The sequence below is a fragment of the Mirounga angustirostris genome, unplaced genomic scaffold (assembly GCF_029215605.1).
Source record: "Mirounga angustirostris isolate CCGP_5_RB_7025 unplaced genomic scaffold, mMirAng1.0.hap1 SCAF_8, whole genome shotgun sequence".
In the NCBI taxonomy this organism is placed as follows: domain Eukaryota; kingdom Metazoa; phylum Chordata; class Mammalia; order Carnivora; family Phocidae; genus Mirounga; species Mirounga angustirostris.
The window spans coordinates 19,183,264-19,210,749 of record NW_026991716.1 but is presented as its reverse complement, the minus strand read 5'-3'; the positions used below and the strand labels follow the sequence as shown (position 1 = coordinate 19,210,749).

At 36.7% G+C, this 27,486-nt stretch overlaps 1 protein-coding gene and 1 pseudogene across 8 annotated transcripts; both read right to left on the bottom strand.

The window, feature by feature from the left end:
- Positions 1 to 1,624: 1,624 nt before the first annotated feature.
- Positions 1,625 to 26,637, bottom strand: SLC35B3 (solute carrier family 35 member B3). Of its 8 annotated transcripts, none has more exons than XM_054505741.2 (12): positions 26,517 to 26,601; positions 24,651 to 24,776; positions 22,766 to 22,900; positions 20,952 to 21,245; positions 18,587 to 18,708; positions 14,892 to 15,046; positions 13,302 to 13,409; positions 8,893 to 8,990; positions 6,548 to 6,640; positions 6,029 to 6,140; positions 3,266 to 3,335; positions 1,625 to 2,244 (listed from the first exon to the last, which is right to left on the bottom strand). In XM_054505741.2, the coding sequence occupies exons 4-12, from the start codon at positions 21,150 to 21,152 to the stop codon at positions 2,094 to 2,096; spliced, it is 1,110 nt and encodes a 369-aa protein (XP_054361716.1). In that variant the 5' UTR covers positions 21,153 to 21,245; positions 22,766 to 22,900; positions 24,651 to 24,776; positions 26,517 to 26,601; the 3' UTR covers positions 1,625 to 2,093. The 8 variants fall into 8 exon arrangements, 7 of the variants coding, with proteins under 7 accessions (XP_054361716.1, XP_064453253.1, XP_045722349.1 ...); XM_064597183.1 differs by lacking the exon at positions 26,517 to 26,601 and adding an exon at positions 26,153 to 26,510; XM_045866393.3 differs by lacking the exon at positions 24,651 to 24,776 and having other exon boundaries at positions 26,517 to 26,621.
- On the bottom strand, positions 10,117 to 12,592 carry LOC123837470 (protein arginine N-methyltransferase 1-like; annotated as a pseudogene).
- Positions 26,638 to 27,486: the final 849 nt, after the last annotated feature.

Genomic DNA, 27,486 nt, shown 5'->3' with positions numbered 1-27,486 from the left:
AAATCCAGTTAATCGTGAGCTAGTAAGTACTTACTCTGGTCCTCAACCTCTGTATCTGCAAAACCGTGAACATAATCACATCAACTTAGAGAGGCAAAAGAGTTGGTTAAGAGCCTGACTCTGGGACTAGGCTGCTTGACAGACAGCTCTGGTTCTTTCTAGCCATGTAAGGTTAGCAATGTCACCTAATCTCACTGGCCACAGCTTCCTCATCTGTAAAATGAGGACAATCCTTGCCCTCAAAGAGATGTTGTGAGGATTAAATAATTAAATACTTCACTTATAATAGTGCCTGGCACCTAGTAAGCACTTAAATTGTAGTGATTTTTAGTGATTACTATTTTTAATTCCCTTATTAATTTTATTTATTACTTATATTTCTGTTGCGATCATGATCGTATTTATGAATGCTATTATAAAATGTGACACAAAGCACACAATCAAATGTTGATTTCCTTTACTATAGAAATTACTGGGTTTCACACTATTCATTAAGAAGAGTACTCCATGGACACAAATAAGTGAGATGAGGTTTGCCCTCATTTGATGGCAGGTTAAAAAAAAAAAAAAAAAAAGGAAATGGGAGTATAAAGGGTTAGGAGGGCAAACCAATTTTTAAGCAATGCAAAACTGTTTAAAAGTGGGGGGTGGGAAGAATTCTTAATAGGCAAAGGCAAAAAATTAGAAAAGTGTGGACATAAAAGGATGCCTTGCAAAGTTAAAATTACAATCTTTTATCAAGAACTTGGGAAAATTATTTTTAAAGCACAAATCCTTGCCGTCTTAAGAGTTTAAGAAGGCATAATGAAGTACCAACTAAGATCCCTTTCATTTTAAAATACGAAAACTTAAAAATGATCACCACTTGGGGAAAAATACCCCCACAGTATTTTAATACATGACAAATGAAAATCAGTCAGAATTCCTTACGCTAGACCCTTAAATTATTATAGGCTCTGTTGTACCCACATATGCACCTACTAGTTAAGGTCACCATCAGAATACAATGGAATTTTAAGAATGAGATTAAATATTCCAAGTATATTAAATAACTCACAAAATATAAGTGGTATCACCAACAACGCAGAAACTAAGCTGTTTTAACTAGAATTACTTACACTGAAAATGAAGATAGAATTTTTTTAATACACTGGAAGCAATTCCAAAACTCACTGCTAAAAACGTAAGGGCTAAAAGTTTTATGAGTTTCGAATCAAAACTGTGCAAACAACATAGGTATAAATCCACTTGTGTTTCTTATATTTACCCTATTTAGTCTTCAAGCTGTCAAATTAAATTTGTTTTGAGAAAAACTATGACAATTTTATTATTTTATTATAATTTAAGACATGAATTATTTTCTCTTTATTTAAAAAATCCACATCATTAAATCTTGTAGCACTTCTTTGATGGATAGTAGCAAGTTTTTCTTGTGATACATACTTAAGAGGATGCAGGGTGGTGACTCCTTCTGTTATACTGTCTATAGTCCACAGAAAACTTAAGGCATGTTTTCTCTAAAGAATACTTTTAAATGATCAGAGAAAAGCCTAAGGTTTGAAGTTTATCTAAAGCCTTCCTGCAACCTTCACTTCCCTCTTCGTAACAAAATTCTAACAACGCATTTATTAAAAAAATCACAGAATAATTTTTATTTATAATGAAGTTATTCTTTCTAGACTTTAAATCCTATGTTCACTCTTATAACAGAGAATCATTTAAATAACACCACCAAAATGAAGACCAAACAATCGATTAATTGATATTATTATATCAATTTCTTTGAAAAGTCATCATGATATCCAGTTAGTTTTGCAACACGGTCCATTTTCCAGTGAAATTCTCAACAGACTGCTAAGAATTAGTCCTTCACTGACAGTGTGTTCTAAGGTGTGGCCGATGTGGCTCTCTTAATTGCTTCAGAAGTTAAACAAGTGATCTGCGGAAGAGGCTGACTTCATAGGTGACCCATCCATCCACAAATGGATAGCATGCCTTTCAGCTCCTTTGGTTTTTATAATAATCCCTTTGGAAAATTAATTATTTGATGATCGTTCCCTTAGAATTCTACGTTAAGCAGGAGGAATCACTGCCTATACAGTTTGTGCCAACGTCCTTGACTTTCTTATTTCCACTGTTTTGTTTATCAGATCATATAGTGATGGTAGCCTTATTTTATCCATATTTTTGCTGTAAACATTGAGAAATATACCAAGGACAACTAACAAACCAGACCACACGTACCTAAGAAGAGAAAGAAGGAAAAAAATATTAATATCAAGGTAACAATTTATTGTTAACCACAGGACTTGGTGATAAGTTCACAATAATTCTGCAATAAAATAAAATTTTGCTATTGGAGGCCTACAATAGCATTAAAATAAAAAACAGTATTTTTAGATCAGATTAGATAGAATTCCAGCTCATTTATATTAAGTATATTCAGAGAGACTTTATAAAATACTAAACGTAGTTCATTTGAACTTTGAAGATAACAGCAAATTCAAGTCCACGTCCTAATCAACAGTCTAAGAATGTACTTAAAGCACTGAGTACATTCTGCCAATGGCCATCTTGGGAATTCAGTTTGGCAGTCCAACTGTTTATCCCAGTTGGGTAGCACATAATGAGATAAAAAGGGGCACATCCTGAGAAAGCTGGGGAACTGGCATAGATTGCTGTAATATATATCTAGCATATGGGGAAAGAGAAACTAACTTATAGAAAACAATACACTGACTGAAATTTATCTTGTGGTTATCTTTAAGCTTACACATTCATAATTTCTAAGTATGAATCTTCTCAATCACTAAGCAGCATAAATTTAAATGATACTGATTTCAAATGCATACTAGATGGTCGAGAAAACACTAACTGCTTTACAAGAAGCCATATACTAAATAAACTTACAGAATAATTCTCTACCTCAAATCCTTTGTGGGAGAGGGGGACAAATAACTTTAAAAACCATATATATGGTTTCATATGTATGTGTGTATGTTTCAAGGCAAGGTGGAATCCTTTAATCTCAAGACATCACTCATGTTCATTTATCTTGGAAATGGGATCATAATTGCATTGGGACTCTGGTTAGGCAACTTAAGTGTACAATATGATTTCTTCAAAATAAATAGCAGAAGACATATCAATAAACTAGGGCTCCAGATGAAACTGATTTTTTATAAATAAATTAAGGCTGCTTAGGAGGAAATGTGAAACCAGGCATCTACAAGTAGAGAAACCTGTTGAATTAAAAAGTACTTACTGAAACGTGAATGGTTTAGCAAAGAACATAAATGAAAGTACAATGGTCATGGCTTTTCTTCCTGTTGTCACTGTACGGAGAAAAAAGGTTGGTTTATAATGTGCCTACTATCTTGGTAATATTTTGGAAATCATTTTCAACAAATATTTACAGAGCCTACTATGTGCCAAGATCTACGTGACATGCCAAGAAAACGATGGAAAGCAAAAACCAAACAGAGAGTCATTGTTGCCGCTGCTATGGCATTTACAGTCTAGGAGGGGTACAGATATAAATCATATTATAATTAAATGTTAAAGTACAACTGTAATAAGTACTTGATAAAGGCTATGACACTAGGGAGGCAGGTCATCCTTAGAAACAGTCTGGCAGGAAAAATAGGCTTTGCCAAAGAAGGTAGGATTAGGTAGAGCAGGGGTTAGTCTTTAAAAGAAGTAAGCTAAAGCACACACTAATATCCTACCGTGGTCATCTCTGAGTAAGACCATGAATAATCTTTACAGACTTCTTTACATGTCTGTATTAACTTTTACCTGTCTTTCAAGTACGACCTTGAAGTCTGCTGTCGGGTTTGAAACCCTCCTCCGTCCCACCCACGTAGAGGTAGAACCTTGGCATATGTCTCCATCATAGCCTTCCGTCCAACTTTGCATTATCAGTTGCTATCCTCCTCTAGATGGTGAGCTTTACTTAGTTTGTCTTATTCATCCTATATCCCTGGACTCGACAGCTCCTGGCACTTACTATCCAACGTATAAATAAATGAACTCCAAATGAAGAATCTGTTTTGGAAATGTGTCAGAGCCTGATTCCCCAAATCTATTTTTCCTTCTGTATTAGTAAACGGACCCCTATTTTAACCCCTACTTTCTTCTGTGTTAGTAAACGGACCCCTATTATGGGCATACCTTCCAGCCTTTCCTACGGTTAGGTGTTGTCATGTGATGAGGTTTGGGCCAAAGAAAAGTGAGCAGAAGTGCTGTTTCTAGGAAGTTTACTTTCTAGGAAGATTCCATAAAGAGAAAGATGTGTCCTTCATCTTCTCCCATCCCACGGCCTGGAATGAGGAAGAAGATGGCAGAAAAGACCGAAGGAGCCTGGTTTCCTAATGAGTGTGATGCCACCACTCCAGCTCAGGAGGCAGTGTAACATGTGGGTTAAGAGCACAGGTCGGGATCCAGACTGCCTCACTTGGAATCCTGATTCTGCAACTTACTAGGTGGTTGACCATGGGGCAAGTCACTTCACGTCCCTGTGCCTCAGTTTACCCTTCGTAAAATGGAACAATAACAGTGCCTACTCTTTTATGGGATTATTGCAAGATCAAAATGAATAATGTATGTAAAATGGCTCCTAGTACATAATAACGGATATGCATGCTGGCTATTATTATTACTGCTGCATTTCTTTTACACGAGACAGAAATAAACCTGTCTGCACCTTTAAGACAAGGACAGCATCTCACATTTTTTATACCAACCACAGGGTTTAATCAATACATATTGATTAATATCAAACCTTTTTAAACAGTTATTATCTTATGAGCAAAACTGGAACCTGAGCTAAATATTATGAATTTGCAATCTTTCTTGGTAGCGTGAGATGACTCGACAGATTATGGCTATGGCCTGATCTACAATTACATGCCCTCTGTTACCATTAGCAATGTAAACTTTAAAAAGGGAAGTTATAAATAAGTAAAAAGGGGAGTCCTATGTGAGCAAATAAAGAGAAACGTTACAAAGCAAATAAACTTTTACAAAGAGAGAGGTATTTATTCCGTTGCTTAATTGACTCTGTAGTATTAGAGTAAGTATTCCCCTAAAACTATGAAATATTAAAATCAGGTAAATGACTAATGCGTGTTTGCATTATGATGTAAATCCTATGTATCTCTGATAGAAATGGTCAAGTCCAACCCAGTCTCTTCACAAGAGAGAAATGAAGCCCAGGGAAGAGGGGAGAGTTACTCTCCAGGTGATGTGTCATTACACATCAGAGCTGCGACTGGGCTCTCCTTCTCCGACATCTCAATCCAGTGCCCTTCATGACAATGCCACACTGTTTCCAATCCTGGGCTTCACTCAGGGCTCTCTCCATATGGGAGAGGCTGAGAGCATTTGTCATCTGGACCATTCACTGGGCAAATGATACAAGGTTAGCACATGGAGTCATCTGTCCTCCTCACTGGGCCTCACCTGTTGCCCCTCATCTGTTTTCCTGACTCCCTCAAAGCAAAACCAATACAACTTCCATTCCTCTAAAGTGCCAAGCAAAGTTCCTGCATAAAGCAGGTACATGATAATTATTAGGGAAAAGAAAGGATAATCTGGTTAATGCCCTAGAAAGTGTACAAATGAAAGGTCCAAAAAGCTTTGTTTAAAATATACATGCCATACTTTAAGTGCATCAAAATGGGAGTTTTTGGTTATAAATTAAGTGCATATTAAAAGCAGGATTTTTCTCTAAAGGTATTCAGCACATCATACTTTCTAATAAAAAGTCCTTTTAATGTATTTAAAAGTTACTATTTAGATAAATGTATATATCTGATTTTAAGATTAACCCTTCAAATAAAAAATTATGAGCAAACATCATTTTCTTTAGAATTTTAAAGAAATACCATAAGCCAAAAAATAAATTGATGAACTATAACAATTTTCTTTTTATTGCAGAGTAGATGCTGCCTGTATCTTTTGAAAAGCAGCATCAGAGAAAATTTAAATGCTTACTTCATAATCTAAGCAGGTATATCATTCCTACCTGTTACCGCAAGAAGTGCACCGAAAATTTTAATCAGAGCCAGAACAAAGGAGATTCCAAAATACCCAGTGAGGGAAAAAAGGAAAGCATAACCGTAAGTCTGAATTGGATTCTGCAACATATAAAAAAGCCTGTTAGGAAAATGCAAAACAAACCCTGAGGTATTACAAATGAAATAAAACTACAGATTTTAATCAACTTCCTGAGCAATAATAAGCCATTCAACAACGCAGTCAAGCAAAGATTCTTATTTAGTTCTGATTTAATGGAAAAACAATGATGAAATTAAAAATCCTCAACTTTTACATTATGAATCGCTTAAAAATTAACTTATAGGGTAGAGCAAGGATACAATAAATTTAAACATAAATCATTTCATTTCTGAAATAATTTCTGATCTGCATATATTATACTAAAGGAGTTATCAAATTACATAAAAAACAATCTTTTTGAACAAGAAATACAGAGGGAACTATTTAATGGAAGATGTTTATTTTTAAAAATGTGATTAGTGTTTACCTTTGAACAAAATGTTACTGCAGGGCCTAATCCACTAGTGCATGTCAATCCCAATAAAATGTACACAAAACCGATTGAATACGAATATAAAACCTATGGTAGATAAAAATAAAGTGGAAAAAATGCTATCAAACCAAAAGCAGAAAATGAAGGATTTTCAATATATGGCTCAATTAATCTACTCAATTAAATCTGAAGAACCACCATTTTTAAGTGACATCATTGTTTCAATATGGCCTAGCTTTCTGGAGATGATGATTGATCCTCTTTATAAGTTTATGGCTTATTTTACGTACATCATAACATAGCAGGACTGATCCTTCCATGTATACAGTTACATAATATTCATTTTTTTGCCTGGCTTGATTACTGATTCAAACCACATTTGAATTTTGGGGTTCCAAAAACACACATAAACAAAACAAAAAAACCCTTTAAAGCCACTTATTAAACATCAGAACATCAAATGTTAAGTTTGTAAAGATATTAACAGATAATGAAAATAAGCAGGGACATATCTATTGGCATATCTATTGCTTGATTTCCCAGTTTTCCTACCAATCTTTCTATCCCAGTTCCTCATATTCCTCATAAGCACAATCAGCAGGGGCATCATCACACTTGTGCACCTGTGATGTGTCGGGTACTAATAATGCTAATCATGTGCTAATAATGCTCTACATAAATTATTCCATTTCTCACAACCAGCCTATGAGTTAGACACTCTTAATGATCACTCCTCTATCTGCAGATAAAGAAACTAAAACTTAGAGATAGTAAGTCATTTTGCCCCAGTAAGAGAACTCGTAAAGCTAGGATATAAAAGAGGCGATCTTAGCCCAGAGTCTGTCTAAGCTCTTAACCACTGTATTATAGTAACTTTCTAGCAACTTATAGTTCCCTAATTATCTGATCTTTACCTTATCTAGGAAGAGTGGTGATGATGATCAAGAAAACTTCTGACCAAGATTAAAGACTCCTTAAAGATGCCCACTCTGCTGACAAAGTAATAGGAAAGACCATTCCTATATACCCTTAATGTGGTATGCTCTCTCTGTCTAGCGAGGGGTTAGCTATGAAATTAATGTAAACATACACATGATAACTTTCCTATATACAAATACCAACCAGGCAGAAGATATAAGGAAAGAAAGGACATTATTTGCAGTAACAACAGCAAAAAGATGAAACCCCTAACAATAACTTCAATAAGAAATATGTTGGATTTATATGAAAAAAACTTAAAAAAATCTAAGGGACATTTAAAAAAAGCCACTTGAAAAGCCATGGAAAATCATGGACTTGGACTGAAAGACTCAAGTATATAGATGCCATTCTCTCTAAATTAACTTATAATTCAATTCCATACCAATCACAATTAACAATGGAATTTTCTAGTTTATTTGGAGATATGAACATCCAAGAATAACTAATGGTAGTAATATTCTGAAAAACAAAAGGAATATTGCTGGCTAGTTCTAACATATGGTAAATGTATGATAGAGCTGCTTGTCATCATATGGTTTTGGTGCAGAAGTAAATTCAAAAGAACACAATTCTGAATCCTACATTAGAATATTATATGATAAAGAAGGCACTTAAGCTGGAAAAGTGGATTTTTCAACAAATGATACTGGGACAAGTGGATAGATAAGAAAATTTTTTAAAGTTTTGGTTGGATCAAAGATTTAATTAGGGTTGTCTAGGTGGCTCAGTCGATTAAATGTCTGCCTCTTGATTTTGGCTCAGGTCATGATCTCAGGGCTGTGAGATTGAGCCCCATGTCGGGCTCTGTGCTGGGAGTGGAGCCTGCTTAAAATTCTCCCTCTCTCCCTTTGCCACCCTCCATCTTGCTCTTAAAAAAAAAAAAGATTTAATTAAAAAGGCAATCATAAAACGAGTAGGCAGTATGGGTAAAATTCTTAAAAGTTGGGAAAGCCCTTTTCAATCATAATAGGTAGCCAGAACCCATGAAGGAAAAGATAAACCACATCAAAATTACAAACTTCTAAATGGAAAATAATACCAAATACAAAAGGGAAGAAAAGGGATGTAACACAGGATCTTTTTAATATGTAAAAAAAAAAACAACCCATAAATAAGGAAAAAAAAATATTTTTTTAATAAGGAAAAAATTTATCAAATATTATACAATAAGCTCTTAAGAGGGGTAGTGGTATCTTTTTTAGTTCCCATAATGTTTGAATGTATTACTTTTACGAAAATGATGATGACAAACTAGTTTAAAAATGCCATGCGAGTCTTTAATATCGTAACTATTTCATAAAGTTAGCACCTCACCACTTTTGAGCCTGTTTGCTGTGAAGAAGCACTGGAGTCCTTACCATTTCCGAATTAGAAGCATTATGCAGTTTCATAGCTTTCTCTTGAACATTTCCTATGACAGCATCTGCACACAGTGCCAGGGAAATAAGGATCACACCTTCAAGAAAGCATAAGAGAAACACAACCTTCTTATTTAAATAGGTGAACGATAATCAAGATTTATCAGAGATTTTATTGGGTTAAAAAACAAAAGCAGATCTTAAATCACATTGTTTCAATAAAAATTGATGATTTTTATCGACTACCAGCTGTAATGGGCACATATGTGATGACGTTAAAATCACAAGTAACCGACACTAGTAAACTACATTCAAGCTTATTGTGTTTCCCTATTAGATCAACTAATAGTTCTGCTTTTAAATTAGATGAAATGTTAGAAAGGAACACTGTATTAAGCAAATATAGAAGAAATTCTTAGGAGCTCTGTCAGGACTGGCGGTTAGTCGGTTAATTGAAAAAAACAGACGAGGAGGGAAATCATAAAAGATGTTACCTACATTATTAAAACATTTCATTTAGAACACATAAACATGCATGCAATTGCCACGGTATTTTCTCTGAGTATGTGTCCCGACTAAAATTCTGCACTTTCTCTTCTGTATAAAGCATACTTGTAACATTGTTAATGCTTTCCCAGTTGTTTTGTTAAAAAGCACGTGGGAAACGCAGGAACTTCTCAAATAGTTGGGGTGCAGAATCCTTTCACACTTGTATGATATCCTGCCCTTTTTACAGTTGTTTCCTTCATACTTAATTCAATGGTGATTTTATTGACTAGTCAACCAAATTGTTTCAATTAACTTAACAGAAACAATTCTGTCTCTCTTCAAATTATTTTTGAACAATTTAAGTAATATTATTACATGGTTATAGTAACAGGTACAGTTGGCATAAACAAACCTGGAAATCAACACTCAGGCAAATGAGCACGTCTACCTGAGAAGCAGGCTGTTCACTGCCAGTGTTTGGGACACTGGTCACTAGTCATGGTGCTTTACAGAAAGAACAGAAGGCAGCCTTGGTTACGTCTGTGAGTCTGCTGGGATTTAAGGAAGTTTCCCTTTTGCATTTTTAACAATGTATAAGCAATCGCAGGGAGCAGAAAAATATATGTACATGTGTGTGCACTTGAGAACTTTCAAGTTTTCATGCTTATTCTTCAATTTGCCTTCTGATCATCTAACTTTGTGGTATTACCTAATCATACATTTTTATCCACCAAACTTGATTTTGAATGCTCTTTTACTTATTTCAAATGCCAAATCTGTCCTTAAAACAAAAAGATAAGCTGCTGTTGAAGACCCTGAATACAATATCCTAGCTCCTAACAGGCTATTCGAAGACATTCCAAAAATGTTCTGAACAATGGCAACGGCATGAAAATACCTGAACTGCACCCTGAGGGCAATATTTAAAGGCAGACATTTATTTGAATAAGTAAATTCTGATATATTCGCTTTATACGTTCAAAGTTTTCTTTATGTCTACCTTAAGTAACTATCTTAATAGTGAATCTAATCTCCTTTAGATCATAAATTGTCACAGATCAGGGACTGTGATAACTGTTCATCAGTTATTCTTAATGATGAAGTATTATTAGGTTCTAATTCTCTTACCAAATATTTCCATGGGAGTCAGAATGGGCTGACACTACATCACCACGAGAAGTTGCAGGACTACTGACACCACCTCATTCCATCATTATCGTCCCCCCGCCCCAGCACGCGCATGCGCTTCCAGCACGCGCATGCGCTTTCATATCCATTATTCCATCACCTCAGTCAACCCTCCCACTGCCCTTGTGTGAGGCAAGCTATCATCATTCTCTCTGTTTTAAAAGGGAAGCATAAAGGGGTCTGACAATTTATCCATGGTTATAATTTTAAGTGATCTGAACAGAACTGGAAGCCATCTCTTTGACTGCAAATCCTGTGCCTTCTCTACAACTGCTTTTTCATAAGTAAAAGAGTCAATTATCTCAGTTTTCATATATAGTTTTCCTTTTAGTGCTGCTGACAGGAAGTGTTCCTGAAAAATCTAAGCCATGTCGGACACATCTATAACTATAAGCTTTCTCAGAGTAAAACTCATTGAAGTAATGATCACTTGTACTCTGAACAATCAAAATTGAAAGAGATGCAATAGGTTCCACCAGAATCTTTTGGTTGTTAAAAGGCTTGCTCCAAGAGGCTGTACTGTTTACATTCAAATCCATTAACTTAGCCTGGTTAACAAAGCTAGTAAAGAAGGTTGACTCATTGCCAGTAAGAAAAATTTTGATTCTTAGAAAGAACAAAGCTGATGTAAATGATTTTCTTCTTTATGCAACACTTTCCTTCTCATGAATAATTAAAATTTTTTCCCATTTTTTCACACTTCCTCTGAACACCTTTTTATTTATTTTCCCCCGCTGAGGATTTACTGGTATAAATGCAACCATACAAAAGCATAAGTTATGAAAAACAGTCACGGTGCGACCTCCATAGCCCAGACCCTCAAAACCCCCTCTGAGAGAGGAAAGGGAGGAAGGGAGAGTCCCCAAACTGCCTAAGAATGCTACAGCCCCTGGGCCCGTGCAGGGCTGGTCCGGCTGGGGTGGGAGAAATCGGGTGCCATCAGTAGTCAGTGGAAAGCTCACACAGCTGGCCCGTGGAGTCCAGGTCAATGGTGAAGTCCAGGTCATGATCATTCTTGGCACTGGGCCGCATGCCAATGGTGCCAAAGATGATCTCACCAGTCTTCACTGTCAGGTAGTCTTCCATGTAGAACACTGCCTGCTTGCAGCATACATATGGGGACTCGGGGCTGGTGAAGCCCATCTTGCAGCGGCGAGGGAACGTGATGTTGATGTAAGCCACAGGGCATTCCACTTCACTTGCAGGCAGAAGGGAGAGTTGAAAGTCAGGTCATCTATCTTGACAGTGTAGATGTGTACGTCCTTTATGAGGCAGGCCTTGGTGACCAGCTGCGTGGGGTCCACCACATCTACCAGGGGCTCCTTGATGGCCACACCTTTGATGCAAGACATGTCAAAGCCATATACATTCTCCCACCAGTGGCTCTTGTCTTTGTATTGCTGGTCTTCAATGGCTGTCATGTGTAGCGTGACTCAGTCTGGAAAGATTAGGCCATCAGGTGCCAGCCACTTGTCTGGGGCATAGGGCACCACGTTGAGCACTGATCCATAAAAGAGGCAATGGCCCGTTCACTCACTGATAATGACGTCCACCTTCTCCACCGAAGCGCTATTTCCTCCACCTTCCCCTTGATGACAGTCACCATGTGGTCTAACTTGTTGGCTCTGACAATCTTCACCACATAATCAGAGATACTGGAACACTCAATCCCAAAGACCTTGTGGGCTCCAGCCTTGGGAGCAAACGTAGAGGATCCCTGTGCCTGAGCCTACACCCAGCACCACTTTGTCCTTAAAGAGGTGCCAGTTGTGAAACAGAGTTTTGGTACATGAGGGTGTGCACCTCATCTTTCAATATCTCTTCCTGAATGCCGAAGTGAGCACAGGAATCAAAGTAGTAATCTCTGGAAGTCATGTCCTCAGCATTGGGCTTCTCGCTGCTTCCTGCCTGTTACAGGAGACCTCCATGATGCAGTTTGCGGCCTTGGGTGCCACCATCTTCATCCGTACCTACTCCTCCTCTCGCCACAAAGAGGCCCCTCCCAATACCTAGGTATTTTAAATACTGTTTCTGTCAGGCTAGAAGATGGGATGATAATAAGCTTATGAATAAAACTCAGTAGTATAAGAATGGTAATACTGTATATATAATAATTTTTCTTCAAGGTCTTTAGAATAAAAACAATATTCTAACACCTTTATGCTATTTAGTTCTAAATATACTATAATACCTATTCTGCCTGTGAAAAATCTAAATTTTATTTATAAAATTCCACCTGGCACACTATGAGGTGACTTCATGGTGGAAAGTTCAAGCACTTTAAGGTTCTAACCATACTTAGAGCACACAGTTCAATATTAACATACAGCATACCTTTCCCTCTTTAGCTAAAACAATGACAAGTAAATGTACAATTTCAATTTAAAAAAAAAATAATAAAAACAGTTACTAACGTGATTCTTCTATAACTCATGTGTAAACTTCCAACTCAGCCCATGAGAAATTGCTCTATCATGTACTCAATCACAGAAGATTTTGACTGGCCAAACAGCCTCTTGTTAGGTCAAAATACAAGAGCACTAAAAATAACTGTTACACTTCCAGGACTGTAATATTTTTACTGTATCTTACATGGAAAGTCTGAAAGCTTTATGTTAGATATGAAAATCACAGATGTCACACCATCATTTGAAATCCTTATGAAATTGTAAAAGTTCTCACTCTTAAACCAAAATGCCTGCAAAATCCAGGAGTACAAATAATTTCCTTACCTGTCAGGTTGAAATTTGGTGCAATCGTGCTGTCAGCTAGGGTGAACCATATCAGACCAAGGCTCATACACACTGCAGCTGACACATCTGCAATGTTATAACGCTTCCCTGTGTAAAATAAATGTAAGCCAACCTCATTATGCAAATGCCCACTTGGCACAGTTTTAGATCTATGTGTCTAACCAAGTAGAGCAGGATCTGCTTTTTGTATCCAAAGTCAAAAATATATGAAGAATGTTTAGATCAACGCCTGAGACAGTCACAGAAGGGCTTATGAGAATTAAATGATCAATGAGCACCAACATGTCTTCATAAGTCAGATATGAGATCCTACTTTATATGTTATGGTAGTGAGTAAATATGAACATTTAAAGTTTGTGGACATGAGTGCCTCCTTTACTTCATATATAATAGAAGGTATGAATTTTCTTATAGCTTATACATTTAAAAGTAACCAGAGCAATTATTCAGGTTATATAACCATTTAAGTTTACAATGACCATAATCAGATAAGTTCTAGGTTGGTGAGAATTAACCTGTTATGGTATATCCACATTATTTAAATTTTATTTAAAAATTATGTAGTATAACTTTTTCATAAGGATCACTAAGGAAATATTATACATGCATGTGGTTTTTAATAAGGATTGGTGTCAATGCTTTTTCCTGCAAGAACAGCCACCCTGATATTATATGTGATATAGCCAACAGACACGTTCATTACAGAGGGCCTCTGTGGGAAGGCATCCAATGTAAAAAAAATGAAGTTAGGCTGTTTAAGAACTTTAGTGATACAGGGGCCCTTGATTATCAAAACAAGTACTTCTCATGACAGTGACATGAACAACAAAAACTTGTTCTACTTGCTATTAGTTTCCTCTTTACTCCTATTTCCACATAGCTTGTAACTTAGTTGGGGCTCTAGGAAGCCAATAAGCCCGCAGAGTTGGTAAAAAAGCAGTTCTGCTCAGGTTAAGCTTACTTCGTTGAGAGAATTGTTCATTTGTATAATGGAGGTAGAGGGGGGTGCCCTGAGGAGAAGAGTGAAAGAACTGAAAAAAGGGAGTTTCCAGGTATTTCTGAGTTATGCCTTCAATACTTGAATGCAGTATTTCTGGAAATGTGGTAGATTCCAGATTAAAAGAAAAAAAAAATAAAACAAAATACTATTTTTATTTTTCTTGAGTCTGAATTACTGATTTTGAATACTAGGAGATATCACAGAAGTATCAGTGTTTTTATAATACCTTATTTTTTTTTAAAGATTTATTTATTTTTTGACAGAGAGAGAGGGAACACAAGCCGGAGGAGTGGGAGAGGGAGAAGCAGGCTTCCCGCGGAGCAGGGAGCCCATGCGGGGCTCGATCCCAGGACCCCAGGACCACGACCCAAGCCGAAGGCAGATGCCTAACGACTGAGCCACCCAGGCGCCCCTATAATACCTTATTTTATAAGATGTCACTCAGAATTGTTCCAATATCGAGAATGTTCATTGAAAATAATAATTGGAGTTTAATGTTTTTCCTAATGCTAGATGCCATAACATATCCTATTAGTTTCAAACAGTATGAAAATATATCATTACTATACCTTGAATAAAAACTCCTCCTAGCATAACAGGAATCAATTTGCAGCACTTGAAGATGACTTGGGTAGGATAATTCAGGTAGCCCAAGGAAGTATTTGATAACCCCATAGTACCCACAGTTAGAAAAGCTATTATCATGTAGGTTTTTCCTGGTATTCTGTAAAAGACAATTTTTAAAATCTTCATTTCGGGACCCAATTCATACTACTGTAAGATAATGTGTTTACAATGTGTAAATGTCTAATTTCTGTTGAATATTTCTAGCAATATTGGTGAAATAGCAGTATTTTTAAAAGTTATCACACTTTACTTGTATAAAACAATGTTGGTAAAAACAACAATTTACCCTTATTTAATCAATCACAAGTGAGAACTCGAACTGTGTGAAAAAAATGGTGTACCAGAGTTACACAGATTCGCCCTGATGGTATTTAAAAAAAAAAAAAATGTTGGTAAGAGGTTTTTTTAACAGCCGTTCCATATATATAAACTATCTTGACTAAATTTAGAAAAAAAGAGTTGAGTTTTAAACACTATTGACCTCCACAACGGTAAACAGCCCCTAACTAATTTTCAACTTCTAAATTGTTGTTCTGTTTCCTAATGTTCCCATCTAGCATTAGGAAAAATATATTCAGCCCTTCTGCTAAAATAACCTGAGCAGAATATCTCCAGATATTCTGGAGTGGTGGCTTAAAAACTCTAAACATGATTTTTATTACCACAATGTCCACTCTAACTCTGTATTCCATAAGATGTTACAATAATCAACTTCAAGATGAACAATCTGATTCTCTCCTCGGGATCCCAAATCACTGCTTTGGGTTCTGTCTGAATTTCCTAAAGGGGTTTTTAATTTGGCATCTTCAGAATTTTGTGCTATTATTGCGAGCATATGCTCACTTTGACTAGATATTTAATGGTCTAAAATAATCTTGTACACTGGTGTGACTAACACATGAAGTACTATTCACATAATCAGATTATGCTGCATACTTAGAAGTAGCTTCCATTTTGGGGCTTATGTTCCATTTAAATCAAGACAACAAAATTCCTCCGCATTTTTTATTTGGCTAGATATAAGGCAAAATAATTTACTGGAAAAGTCAATTAAAATCTATCTTTTCCACTTATATTTCAATTTCGAGGCCTTTCCTACTTAACTACTAATACAGTTGTCAGCATTTAAAGTCCATGTGGAAGTAACTCGGCACGCCCGTATGCATCGGTGTACACAGACACTGATTGGTATGCTGTCTGTGGGGTTTAATCCTCAGTGCGGTATCATCAGGGAAGGACAGCACTACTCCTCCAAGTAACGACAGAAGTCACAGTGGTCAAATTTCCTCAGACATAAATTGCAAATAGTGGCCCGAAAATAATTTTTTTTCTGCCTCGAGTCAGAAAAAATCACAAGGATGGTGATTACAGAAGTAACATAACATAGGTAGAAAAGCAGCCTAAAACTCAGGAGGCCTGTATTCAGAGGGTCACAACTCTGAGAGCTACTTGCCGTACAGACTCACGAAAACTCCAGCCCTCCTCGAGGTGTGTTTGCCCACTGGTGAGACCAGGAGGTTAGATTCATCATCTTCCTCCTGGGTGCCGCTGTGGCTGTTTTATTTAATATCCCAATTTCTCACGTCTTTAGGCGGTGGGGGTGGGGGTGGGGGGTGGACTGTGACTTTCATTGGCCCCTTCGAAACCAATTTGACAGATCTCCTTTATTAAAACCTCATGCAAAGTAATAATAAAATTACAAGATAACTTTGATGAAAAATAACAAGTAGTGTATTTAGGGTGTTACAGCTTACAATAGCCTCCCCGCACATTACCACATTTGATCCTCAAATGTCAGAGAATTTAAGCAACTCCCTTGAGGTCTTAAGAGAGCTAATTAGAGGCCATGCCAAGACTCAAATACATGTTTTCTGACTCCTCTACTCTTTCAAGTATGCAGTATTCATATAAATATAGGAAGAAAGAAGAAAAAGAAAAAAAAAAAACTAAGCAAAGAGTTTGGCTACCTAAAGGTCTGAAGAGCAGCACCACTTAAATAAATTCAGAAATATGTGATTGAGCATATTTTCATTGTAACATACCTTTAAAGGCTTCTTCTAAAAATGTTTTTAATGTGCCTTGGAAGCGAAAAGGTTTTAATTCATAATTATATTTATTATACGTCTGTAAATTCTTCTATATGCCTTCATTTATGTTTAAATCAAACACAAATTATTTTATCTTTAAAAGTGTTATAGTCATTTGGGTTAAGAGTTGGGATAAACATGGCTGGAGGCTCACTCCCTATTTCATTTGGGTAGATGAGAGAGAGGTGTATCTTTTTTTTCTAAATAGGCTCCATGCCCAGTGTGCAACCCAGTGCGGGGCTTGAACTCAGGACCCTGAGATCAAGACCTGAGCCGAGATCAAGAGTCGGACGCTTAACTGACTCAGGCACCAAGGCACGCCGGAGGTGTATCTTTTTTAAAGGAGGTGTATCTTTGTGTCACTTTCCATTTTATAAAGATAGCATTAAATTCTTTTACTTTGGAAATAGACATCCAGCAGTTTGCAACTGGTAATGAATCATTATGCTTTCTTACACATTAGTCTTGACAGATATATTTACTTTCTATTTTATCACCTCTATGGCTGAGTACTACACCTATATGAAAATAATACAGACACTAACCTCAGATTCAAACATTTTTTTTTACTATCACTGCTATAATAATTTACTGGCGATAAAGAGAGGTTGAGAAGCAAAATTAGAACTATGAAGGAATACTGGTATGATAGACTTAAATACTTAAAATTTTATAGTTACCTTCAGACAAATATCAAAAACATTTTTTGTAAGAAAAATGGTAGCTGTGAATATTTATTTTTACTGAAAGACTAAACATTTCTATCATTGAAGACAGGCTATCAGTATTTAGTTCCTTGCTGCATTTAAACTGCCCAGTGTATACATGAAATATTCACATCTTAGAGTCTGATATGACAGGATAACCACACTTACATTTACCAAGAAGCTACAATTTCCTAACCTTCTCCTGTTTATAATCAGGTTTTTGCTGCATATTGTTCTGTGTACCATTAAAAATATTTCGCAATATTTCTCAAATCTAGATGGTCAATGCAAAATGTTATGTCAAACAAACTCCTCTGATTCTGATGAAAAGGCATGCTACGAAATTTGAGGTTTAAACATGCAGTCTCAGCTACTGCACATTATAAAGAAGACAATGTTGAATAGAATGTATCCCACAAAACATTAACTATGCATTTTAAAAACCACTGTAAAAGTGGCATTGACTATTCACCACTTTGCTCTTTCTTAGCACTGTAAATCTTTCAGTAATCGTACCCATTTCAGTTCAATTTATAAAAACACGTATGTACATCTGAATACTTTCTCCTGTTTCAAGATACATTTACTGTAATTTGAGCCCAAACTACATTTTTCTGATAACATTACACTAAAAGAGAGACCACTTTCTTCAGTGTACAATTGAACTAAATTTAATATTTTTTTGTAAGTTGGTTATACTGATAAAAAATCTTGGGTATTAGATATGTTTTAGTAATTGCAAATGTATATATTTCATGTATGATATACTCCATATTCCCAAAGAACAAATTTAACTACTACTAATGAACTTAACTGTCAAAAAAATAAAAACAAACCACATACCTTCTCCTTTTGTCCTGAATAAGCTGAAGTTCTATTAGGCCAAATATGGAGTAAAATGCAAACTGTACTAAAGTAAGGTACCAGCCATAGGACTTAAAACCCTCCATTGAAAATATTAATTCCTGTCAAAAGATACATGAATACTGTTAAGTTCTGGGGCAGACCAATTTCCTCACAATAAATTCCTATAAACACAATATTTTAAAAAGAACCCAAGCCTCACCCCCAGCAACAAAAAATAAAAAGCAAAATAAACACCCAAATCACAAGGCTTCTCAGAGGTAAAATTAGAGAAGTTCAGAAGGCCATTCCAAAGGACTCTAGATATTCAGGTGAGACAAGTAAAGGGAGGGAGGGATAACTATGAAGCAATGTTATCCTAGGCTTTTCTTTTTTAAAAAAAAAAGACTGCCAAAATTAAGAACTGCCCCAACAATGGGCAAGATAGTTGGGTCAAGGACTCATTTACTGTATAACAAATATATTTCATTAGAAGTCTATTATCTCAGGCTTGTTTTTCTATAGGAATTTAATCAGTTCAAACCAGTAATGTGATTTTTTGGAATATTTGTGCCACAGATTATATAAAATTTCTCCTTGTAAAGGAAATGGTTACTTTGTCAAAACATGTTATCTTATGAAGTAGTATCTACGTTAATTGTTAATAAGCCATTAACAAGTCAGTAAGAGGTATTCCAATACCTGGCTTAATCGATTAATCACTCCCCTCCCCCAACCATAGACTCTGAACTAGATTTTGTACATTTTTAGGATACCGTGTAATTCCCCAAATTTAGGTTTCATGTTCAAGTAAGTCTGAAAGATATTTAGTATTTTTCTGGCATATGAATCATAAAATATGAAAATTATTAAGTATGTTAGCATTCAGATAGATTTCACTATACTGTATCTATACAGCTAACTTCATTACAAAACCCCAAGCATTTTCTTTGGACTATTTTAATATGCTATTATATGTAAGAGTTAGTAGCAATGTCAGTTTTCATAAAGTAAAAGTAATTATTAATCTTAAAAGCTTTGCATGTTATAAATTAAAATCTCTGATGATTAATCAAACAGAAAAAGAATAATAAAATTTGTAAATTTCTAATTCATTTTCCTTTTTTGCAATGGCTAACTCTGCTCCCAAATTATTTAACAATGGTGTTTTGAAAAAGAAAAAAAAAATGTTTCTCAACAAGAAACTGAAACCTGTATTTGATAAAATTTACTGTTTTTCATCATTCTTCATTGTGATATCTTGAGTTTTTGTATCATCCTCTTAGTGGGGAAATTCGTTTTTATAAATATTAAGATTTTTAATTCATATTTTTGTTTTACACTAATACTGCTCATAGCATTTTTACAAGCTAAGGAATAGCCAATTCTACCATTTTCTTCATTTATACTTCCTTTTATCTTCCATCTCTATAGGACAATGGGAAAGAGTACAATAATTTTTAAGATCATTCTAACTGATTAATACTAAACAACACCAGAAATATTAACTGTTTCAACAAAACACATCCATTTCCATTTCTTGAATTATAAAAGGTTTTCTCACATTAGAAAGCTGCATAAAAAAGGAAAGTTGGTAATGGCTGAAAATACTAATGAACTGACAATTAAGAATAGTAGTCCCCATTCAAACATTGTTTACACTAGCCTGGTTCTTCACCCATCAAGCCCATGTCCCCAGGAGGTCAGGAATTTGCTGCTAGTCAAAGGTAATACAACAATCCCATAACATAATACAAACAGAAGACAATTTGTGGCAATGTCAGAAATGTTTTGCACCGGCAAAAATCACAGAAAAATTAGATTTGAAGAGGAAGCCAAAAAGAATGAGAACACAACAGGTGCTTCATAAAAAGAACAATTCAGATAGTACAGGATTAAAGAGAAACTCCTGGAAACACTATAAAGCATCCTCATATACTTTGCAAAAATGACCTTTTATTATTGAGCTCCAAGAATCAACAATGGACTAGATTATGGCTTTTGTGTTATCATTCAATTTTATTGGAGAATTACGTTCCAAAATACCACTGAATACTTGAATCACTCTCTTTTAGAAACACATGGGTGCAATTACTTTAACATATTTCAAATTTTTTCATAATTTTAATTTTTTAAGTTTGTCTCTGCTCCCTTCCCCCCATCTGAAATATTTAACTGTGAAATTTTGATCCCTGCTAAAAGTAGCAGACTATCTTTTAAGAATCCTTTTCTATATTAAAAAACTCAAAAATGTGAATAAAGTAGCATCCTATAAAGAAAAATATCTTGGACAAAACTATTAGTAATGCCCATACTGACCGCAACTGTTATAATTAGCATCTTGTAAATAAGTAACTATTTTTACCTGTAAATATCCATAAATTAGGTAAAATACAAAAACTCCAGCAACACATATGAAAAACTGAGTAAGTTTGTTAAATCTGCTGAGATTTATGCCAAGTACTACGATGTCATCTATTGACTTGATGTGTGGTGACATTGTCTGTGTTTTGGGAGGGACAGTGATAGAAATATATTTCCTGGAGTGGTTGAGCTTGAGATCCATTGTTCTTGTTTTGCTGCATTCAGTGCTTCTATAATTATCTTTGTTGGTTTCCTCTCCTTTGTTCAGTGTTTCTTTTGCTTGCTGAGGCAAGTCCTAAAGAAGGAAATAAGCAATTAAAGCATTTGGATCATAAGATACTATGCTCCAAATATTTCACATCACGCTTTAAAAATTACACAGGTAAATCTCATTCTCTCTGGGTATTAATATATTAATTCCTCTATACAAGCTTCCAAGCAACCAAAAACAATGTCTACTCTCCAATTTATCTTCTCCTGATAAAGACCATACATCGCTAAATATATGCTATTCTCATTTCCACAGCAAAAATCGAAAGCTAACTTGGTGTTTATTTATTTATTTTTTTTAACTTAGTGTTTATTTCATCAAAGAAGTAAATATGCTTTTATTACGGTTTTATATGTATTAAGGAAATAATCTGCAAAGCCCATGATAGTTTATGAGTGACATCTTAACATTAAAGTTAGCCTTTGCAGAAAAGAGCTGATGCTCCTTTAAGTACTAAGTCAACTGTAAAATGTATTTGTTAATGATGTTTTAAAAGTAAACTCAAACAACTTTGTTATTTTAAAAAGCTAGATTTATCAGAGACAACAGAAAGGATAATATGCCTTAGCAAGAGCATTTCTTAGGTTAGGTTAAAAGAAAATGTTTTCTTCCTTTGGACAAAATCATTTTAATTTAAAAAGTCTTTGGGGAGTTGTTGTTCAATGAATATTAAGTTACAGTTATATAAGATGAGTAAGTTCTAGAGACCTGCTATAGGACATAGTGCCTACAGTTAACACAGGGGTGTGCACTTAAAAATCTGTTGAGGGTAGATACCGTGGTAAACATTCTTCACCACACATACACACACACAAAGGGGCAAACATGGAAGCTTCTGGAGGTGACAAATGTGTATTACCTTGATCGTTATGGTGATGGTATTACAGGTATATGCACGTGTCCAGACTAATTAAATTGTGTATGTTAAACGTGCAGTTTTTTGTGTGTGTAACAATTATACCTCAATATAGCTGTTTTATAAAAAAGGAATAAAGACGCTTCTGGGACTATAAGAAGTTGGAAAACATAATTTTTTGTTAGTCTGTGAAAAAAAAAATCATGAGGGCTCCATAGATGACTGTCAATTTCCCTTTGGATTTATATAAACCAAAGAATGAGTTCCACGTAGAGGTTGAAGAGAGAATGAAGAATTATGACAATTAAAGAACAACCTGATGATGAAAAAATTATCTTCCTAGAAAAAACTCACTGTCTGTCACAATCCAATGGGAACTAAAATTTACAACAGTTGAGGAAAGAGGATAGATAAGGATAACTTTGACAGATTTGGAAATCTCTTTAAAAGAAACTGTCACGATGGTTTAAAATGGCAAGAATTAGAGTCACTTCTTCATGATCACTTCTCCTTTGCTAATTACAGAGATAGGTCATCTTCAGTAATTTAAATTGGGATCAAGGTTCGGAATACAACTTGTAACTAACAATACTCAGGCATCAAATAACATTTATTTTATAGGGCACCTGCCAAATTTCTAAATAGAAAAAGCATAATTTTAAAAAGTTTTACTGTATTTTTCCTTTACCTGTTTCTTCTTCTTTATATATTGTTCTTCCTTCCCACACTGTTCAATCAGTCATCTCTGAGTTAAGACTTTTTAAGTCATCTTGCAGGATACCCTTGAGATTTGACTTTCTTTATAAACCATGCTTTAAATGATCTTGAATGTAGAAGAAACAAAAACCTGAGTAACTACTTTCCATGTGTGTAGGCATGGATACAGAGTACCATTCAAATATATCTGGCCCCACGTAAGCTTCTCCTCCCTCCACCTCTTTCAATCAAGCCCTGAACTGCCCACAAGGAACTATTATTTCATTCCTGAAATATACCATGGACTTTCAAACACCCTTGCCTTATGTTCATGATGTTCTTTCAGCCCGATGTCTTTTTTCTCTAGGTCAGCATTTGAAATAAGCTTTAGTGTTCCTTCCTTTGGAATACCCTCCCTAATTCCCTCAGTTGGGAGAGAAGAGAAATGGAAAGGCAAGACTCAAATCTTGTCTCTGCACCCTTGATATCTGGTATACTCTGCACCCAAACACTCAGATGAACCAAATAAACGGGCCCTTCCCCTGGATGCCCTCAAAACCCCACCTTGCAATCACTTACTGTCTACCTGAACACAGTTTTTCAAATGTACTGTGGTGTTGGCAAACTTTGTGAGCAAAACTAAAAATTGTATAGAAAACAGAGGTTAGGGGAAATGTGCAAATAATGTTTATATATTTACACAGAGAGAATAAATAAAACTTCTAGAAGACCTCTCTCCTGCTTTTATTAGTATCAAAAATTTCTCCCCCACCCATCTTCTGCTGGAGGTGTTTGTAACTTAGCAAAATGGCTGGCATACTGTACTGACTCAATAAAATTATAGCTACCATTATGAGAAGCCTTTCCCCAGGCTTTGGATTTTGACAGATCTGAGTTCAAGATCCAGCTTTGATACTGATTAGCTGAAAAGCCTTGAGCAAATTACTTAACCCTTCTGAACTTTAGGTTGTACATCTTTAAAAGGGGGGTACAAAAATGTGCCTGTAATAGAATTCTTGTTACGACTAAATGAAATAAATTTAAAAGTGCCTAGCATATAGTAAGACAGATCACAAATGTTAGCTGTCATTCAACTCTTTAGAACTATTGCTAGTATGATATGGTCTGCTGACACAGATTCCTCACCCTTTTGATGTGCAGCTAGAAATATGAATCTGGATTTCCAACCCAGACTTCTCTTCTGGAATCCAGATCTCTATTTCCAAATGCTTTTTTGAAAGCATTTCTACTCATGAGTTCCACTGGCACCTCATTTTAAGTGTCCAGAGCAGAACTCATTATGTTCCCCTCCAAACAAACCTGCTCTTCCTATATTCCCAATCTCACTTACTGGTATGAAGCCAAAAATCTGGTATTTATTAGACTCTTTCCTTTTCCTCACATTCTATATTTTGCCAAGGTTCCTGTTGACTCCACATCCATAAATGCACCAAGAATCTGTTTCTGACTCTACCATTAGCAGCTGTTTTCTCTTGCCTAGATTACTAGATTAGCCTGTTTATAATCTCTTCTTCCCTTTCTGATCCCTCTTTCACACTACTCAGTATGAATGCTCATTATGCTGCACCTCTGATTAAGGTCCTATAAATTACAAGCTGGTTGATTCTCTGGACTCTCATAGCACTTTATAAATATTTTTACAGATACCTAAATCATAACGGCCTTTTTGTTTTTGTGTCTGCTTCTCTCACAAACTTATGATACCCTTTAAGGGAAGAGACAATACCATCTGCATTATATTTTCGCACATAGCAAAAGTGTAAGATATGAAATGAAGGACTCCATTGCACTTTAGTAAGCACCATTTAGTCAATAGAATCCTGCTCCTTTCCGACAATTTGCTGCTTTTAACACACCTATTGGCAATCTTAGGAACCGCAGATCTGTGCCAGACAAGTAGAGTTAAATCCCTCCAGCACTGTCACTTCTTGGACATCTGTGCCAAAATACTGACATCTCCACTGAAATTTCCCACAAAGCATCTGAAATGAACATGGAAATAAATTCACTTCCTTTGCTTACTTGAGGTGCCAGCACCAGAAAATCTGCCCTGCAAGGCCTTGCATTTAGAAAGCACTTTTATTAATCAGAACATCACTGGTCAGATCATGTGACTGATGAAGATACTGTAAACTCTGATACCCAGTAACTGTGATCCTTAATGTCTGCCATACGCCTTCCATTTCAGACCTTAATGATGGATATGAATCATCATCTAAAGAAACTAGGCCAATGTCCTTCTGGTGCAGGAAAAATAAAATCAAGCATAAAAACTGTTTTAAAATTAAATGCTCAACATTTTGCTTTGCTTTAGAAATTCACAGTAACCCTTGAAACTAAGAACAAAAAACCCACAGGTGTGAATCACTGCCTAAGGCCTCTTCCTGAAGTCAACACAGATATGTTATGTTCCTTGGGGGTACAAAAAACTGTTAAAACGGAATAAAAAGGTAGCATTTCTAGAGCATACTGATATTTAAAAATTATAAATAACTGGTGATAACACTGATTTACAATGACCTACTTAAATCAAAATTATTTCAGTTAATGTCTTAATCTAGTTTTTTCCAACCCTTAGAAGACACGTCTCCCGTAGAAAAGGGTAGAATATGAGGAAATTATGTCATTACAGTGTAAATAACCAGAACAAACTTGATTCTGTATTTTGTCACACTCAATGTTACAAATAAAATAATCTTGCCACTATCTATAAATTAAGTGGACTCTAAACAGTAACTGAGTGACCTATGGGTTATGATTATAAAACGAAAAAAAATACTGTCTCATTTCTTTGTACACACTTCAGATTACACAAAGTTCAAGAAACAGTGCGCTAATTTTTGATGCTTACTCTACTTTTCCCAAGGGATAAATCTAAACTTAGGATTTGACATATATTTAGAAATTAAGTACAAATAACACTTATCTAAATTATTTTCAAATGCTGCTGTATCTCTCTCTTCCACGTCCCAAACTATCCCAATGCACTTGGGAAAGCGTTAATCCGAAAACCAATTCTCAACATCTGAGGTCCTACCATAGAAGAAACGCACGTACCCAACACTAAAAAACCCTCCGTTAGCACACCAAAGCATTCCACCTTCTTTCGGTAATTCTTTAAAAGACAAATAAGGTGGAGAAAAATTAAGCTGCAAAGACTGGAGAACCTGCATAACTTCTAGTGGAAGTTTATCACATAAACTGAATAACCTGGCAAGAACAATCACCTTGCACTACAAATTAAACGGACAGCAGAGTACCCTAAGTACCCTACCTAACGCAGAACCCGGAAACAGCTCTTAACTAAGACGCAGCCCTGGGAACCCAGGGGACTGACAGTTCTCCGGAGGCCCCTTACCATAAGCCTAAAAGGCCCTCCTGGAAGTGGCCTCATGTCTCAGAGTCCACAGACGGGGACGTGAGGGAGTTCTAGCCAGCCGCAGGGCGGACAGGGGGCGAGGAGGAGCAGATACTGCTCCCTAGAAACCGTGCCGGCAGGTTTCCGTTCTTTAAAAAAGGAAGTCACCCGGGCCCTCCATCCCGACCGAAAATAAACTGTGTCAAGATTCTCTGGGGAGAGGGAGGTCTGGGTCCCAAACACGGCGAAGCGCCGGGGGGGCACGTCCACTTCAGAGCCGGTATGTCACCTAAAAGGGTGAGCCCAGCCCGAGTGGCGCCAGCCAGACAGAGCGTCTCCCCCTCCCCAGGTCCGTCGCCATCACCTCCTTCTCCTCCTCTCCGCCTACTCCTGCACTTTCCACAGCCGTCGCCGCCTCCTCGCGAGGTGCTCGCATCGCCGGCGCCCGCGCGCCACTTCCGCCTACGTGTCTCCGCGCGCGGGCGCAGTTGCGCGGTCCCGCCCCCTCGCCGGCCGGGGGCCATCAGGCAGCGAGGGCGCGGTTACCTCTCGCGCATGCTCTCTCCTCTCCCGAATGCCGGAAGAGCGCGAAGTGAGCTTGGCCGCGCGAGGGCTGCGCTTCTGCACCCACTAAAAATGGCGTAGGAGTGTCGAGCCCCGACCGGGTGGGGAGTTTTCACCCACCGATCCATGTTCGCTTGTTGCTGGTCTCCGGGCCTCTGCAGCCTCGAGGGTTGCTGCGGCTTGGTACTCCCCGGGCCCCTGCACCCCGTGGGCCCCCACGCAGGGGACCACTTACACTGCAATGGCCCTGGGCTGAAATTTGAGAGGGAAGCCTAGTGGAGAATGTTGAGCCTGGATTTAGAAACCCCGGGGTTCCCTGTTCCCTCTTGATCCAAGTGAGTTGGGCATGGTCACCCTGCCTGTCTCCAGTTTTATGCTTTTGCCTGACTTGTGCCCGCTTTCTGGTGGAGGTGGACTGAAGGCGCGCTTGGGTTGCTTCTGACGTTATAATCCACCCGTAGCTCAGCAACCCCAGGCCTTGCAACGTGACACGAATGTTGCCCGCCTTGTTTTGACAATGCTACTTACTGCTCAGAATGTAAATCCCATAGCTCTACCAGCTATCAAAGCTAAACATTTATCCTGCATTTAGGGCTACATCTACACTCACTGAGATGTATTGACATAAACACCAAGACGGGATAGCTGCGATGTTTTTAGGTAACTATAAAATGACATGTAAGGCAAAGATTTCTGTAAGGAAGCCGGGACATTTTTGAGTGCACGATTTAGATACCCAGAAAGGGATGAACTGGATTAATACAGATGTT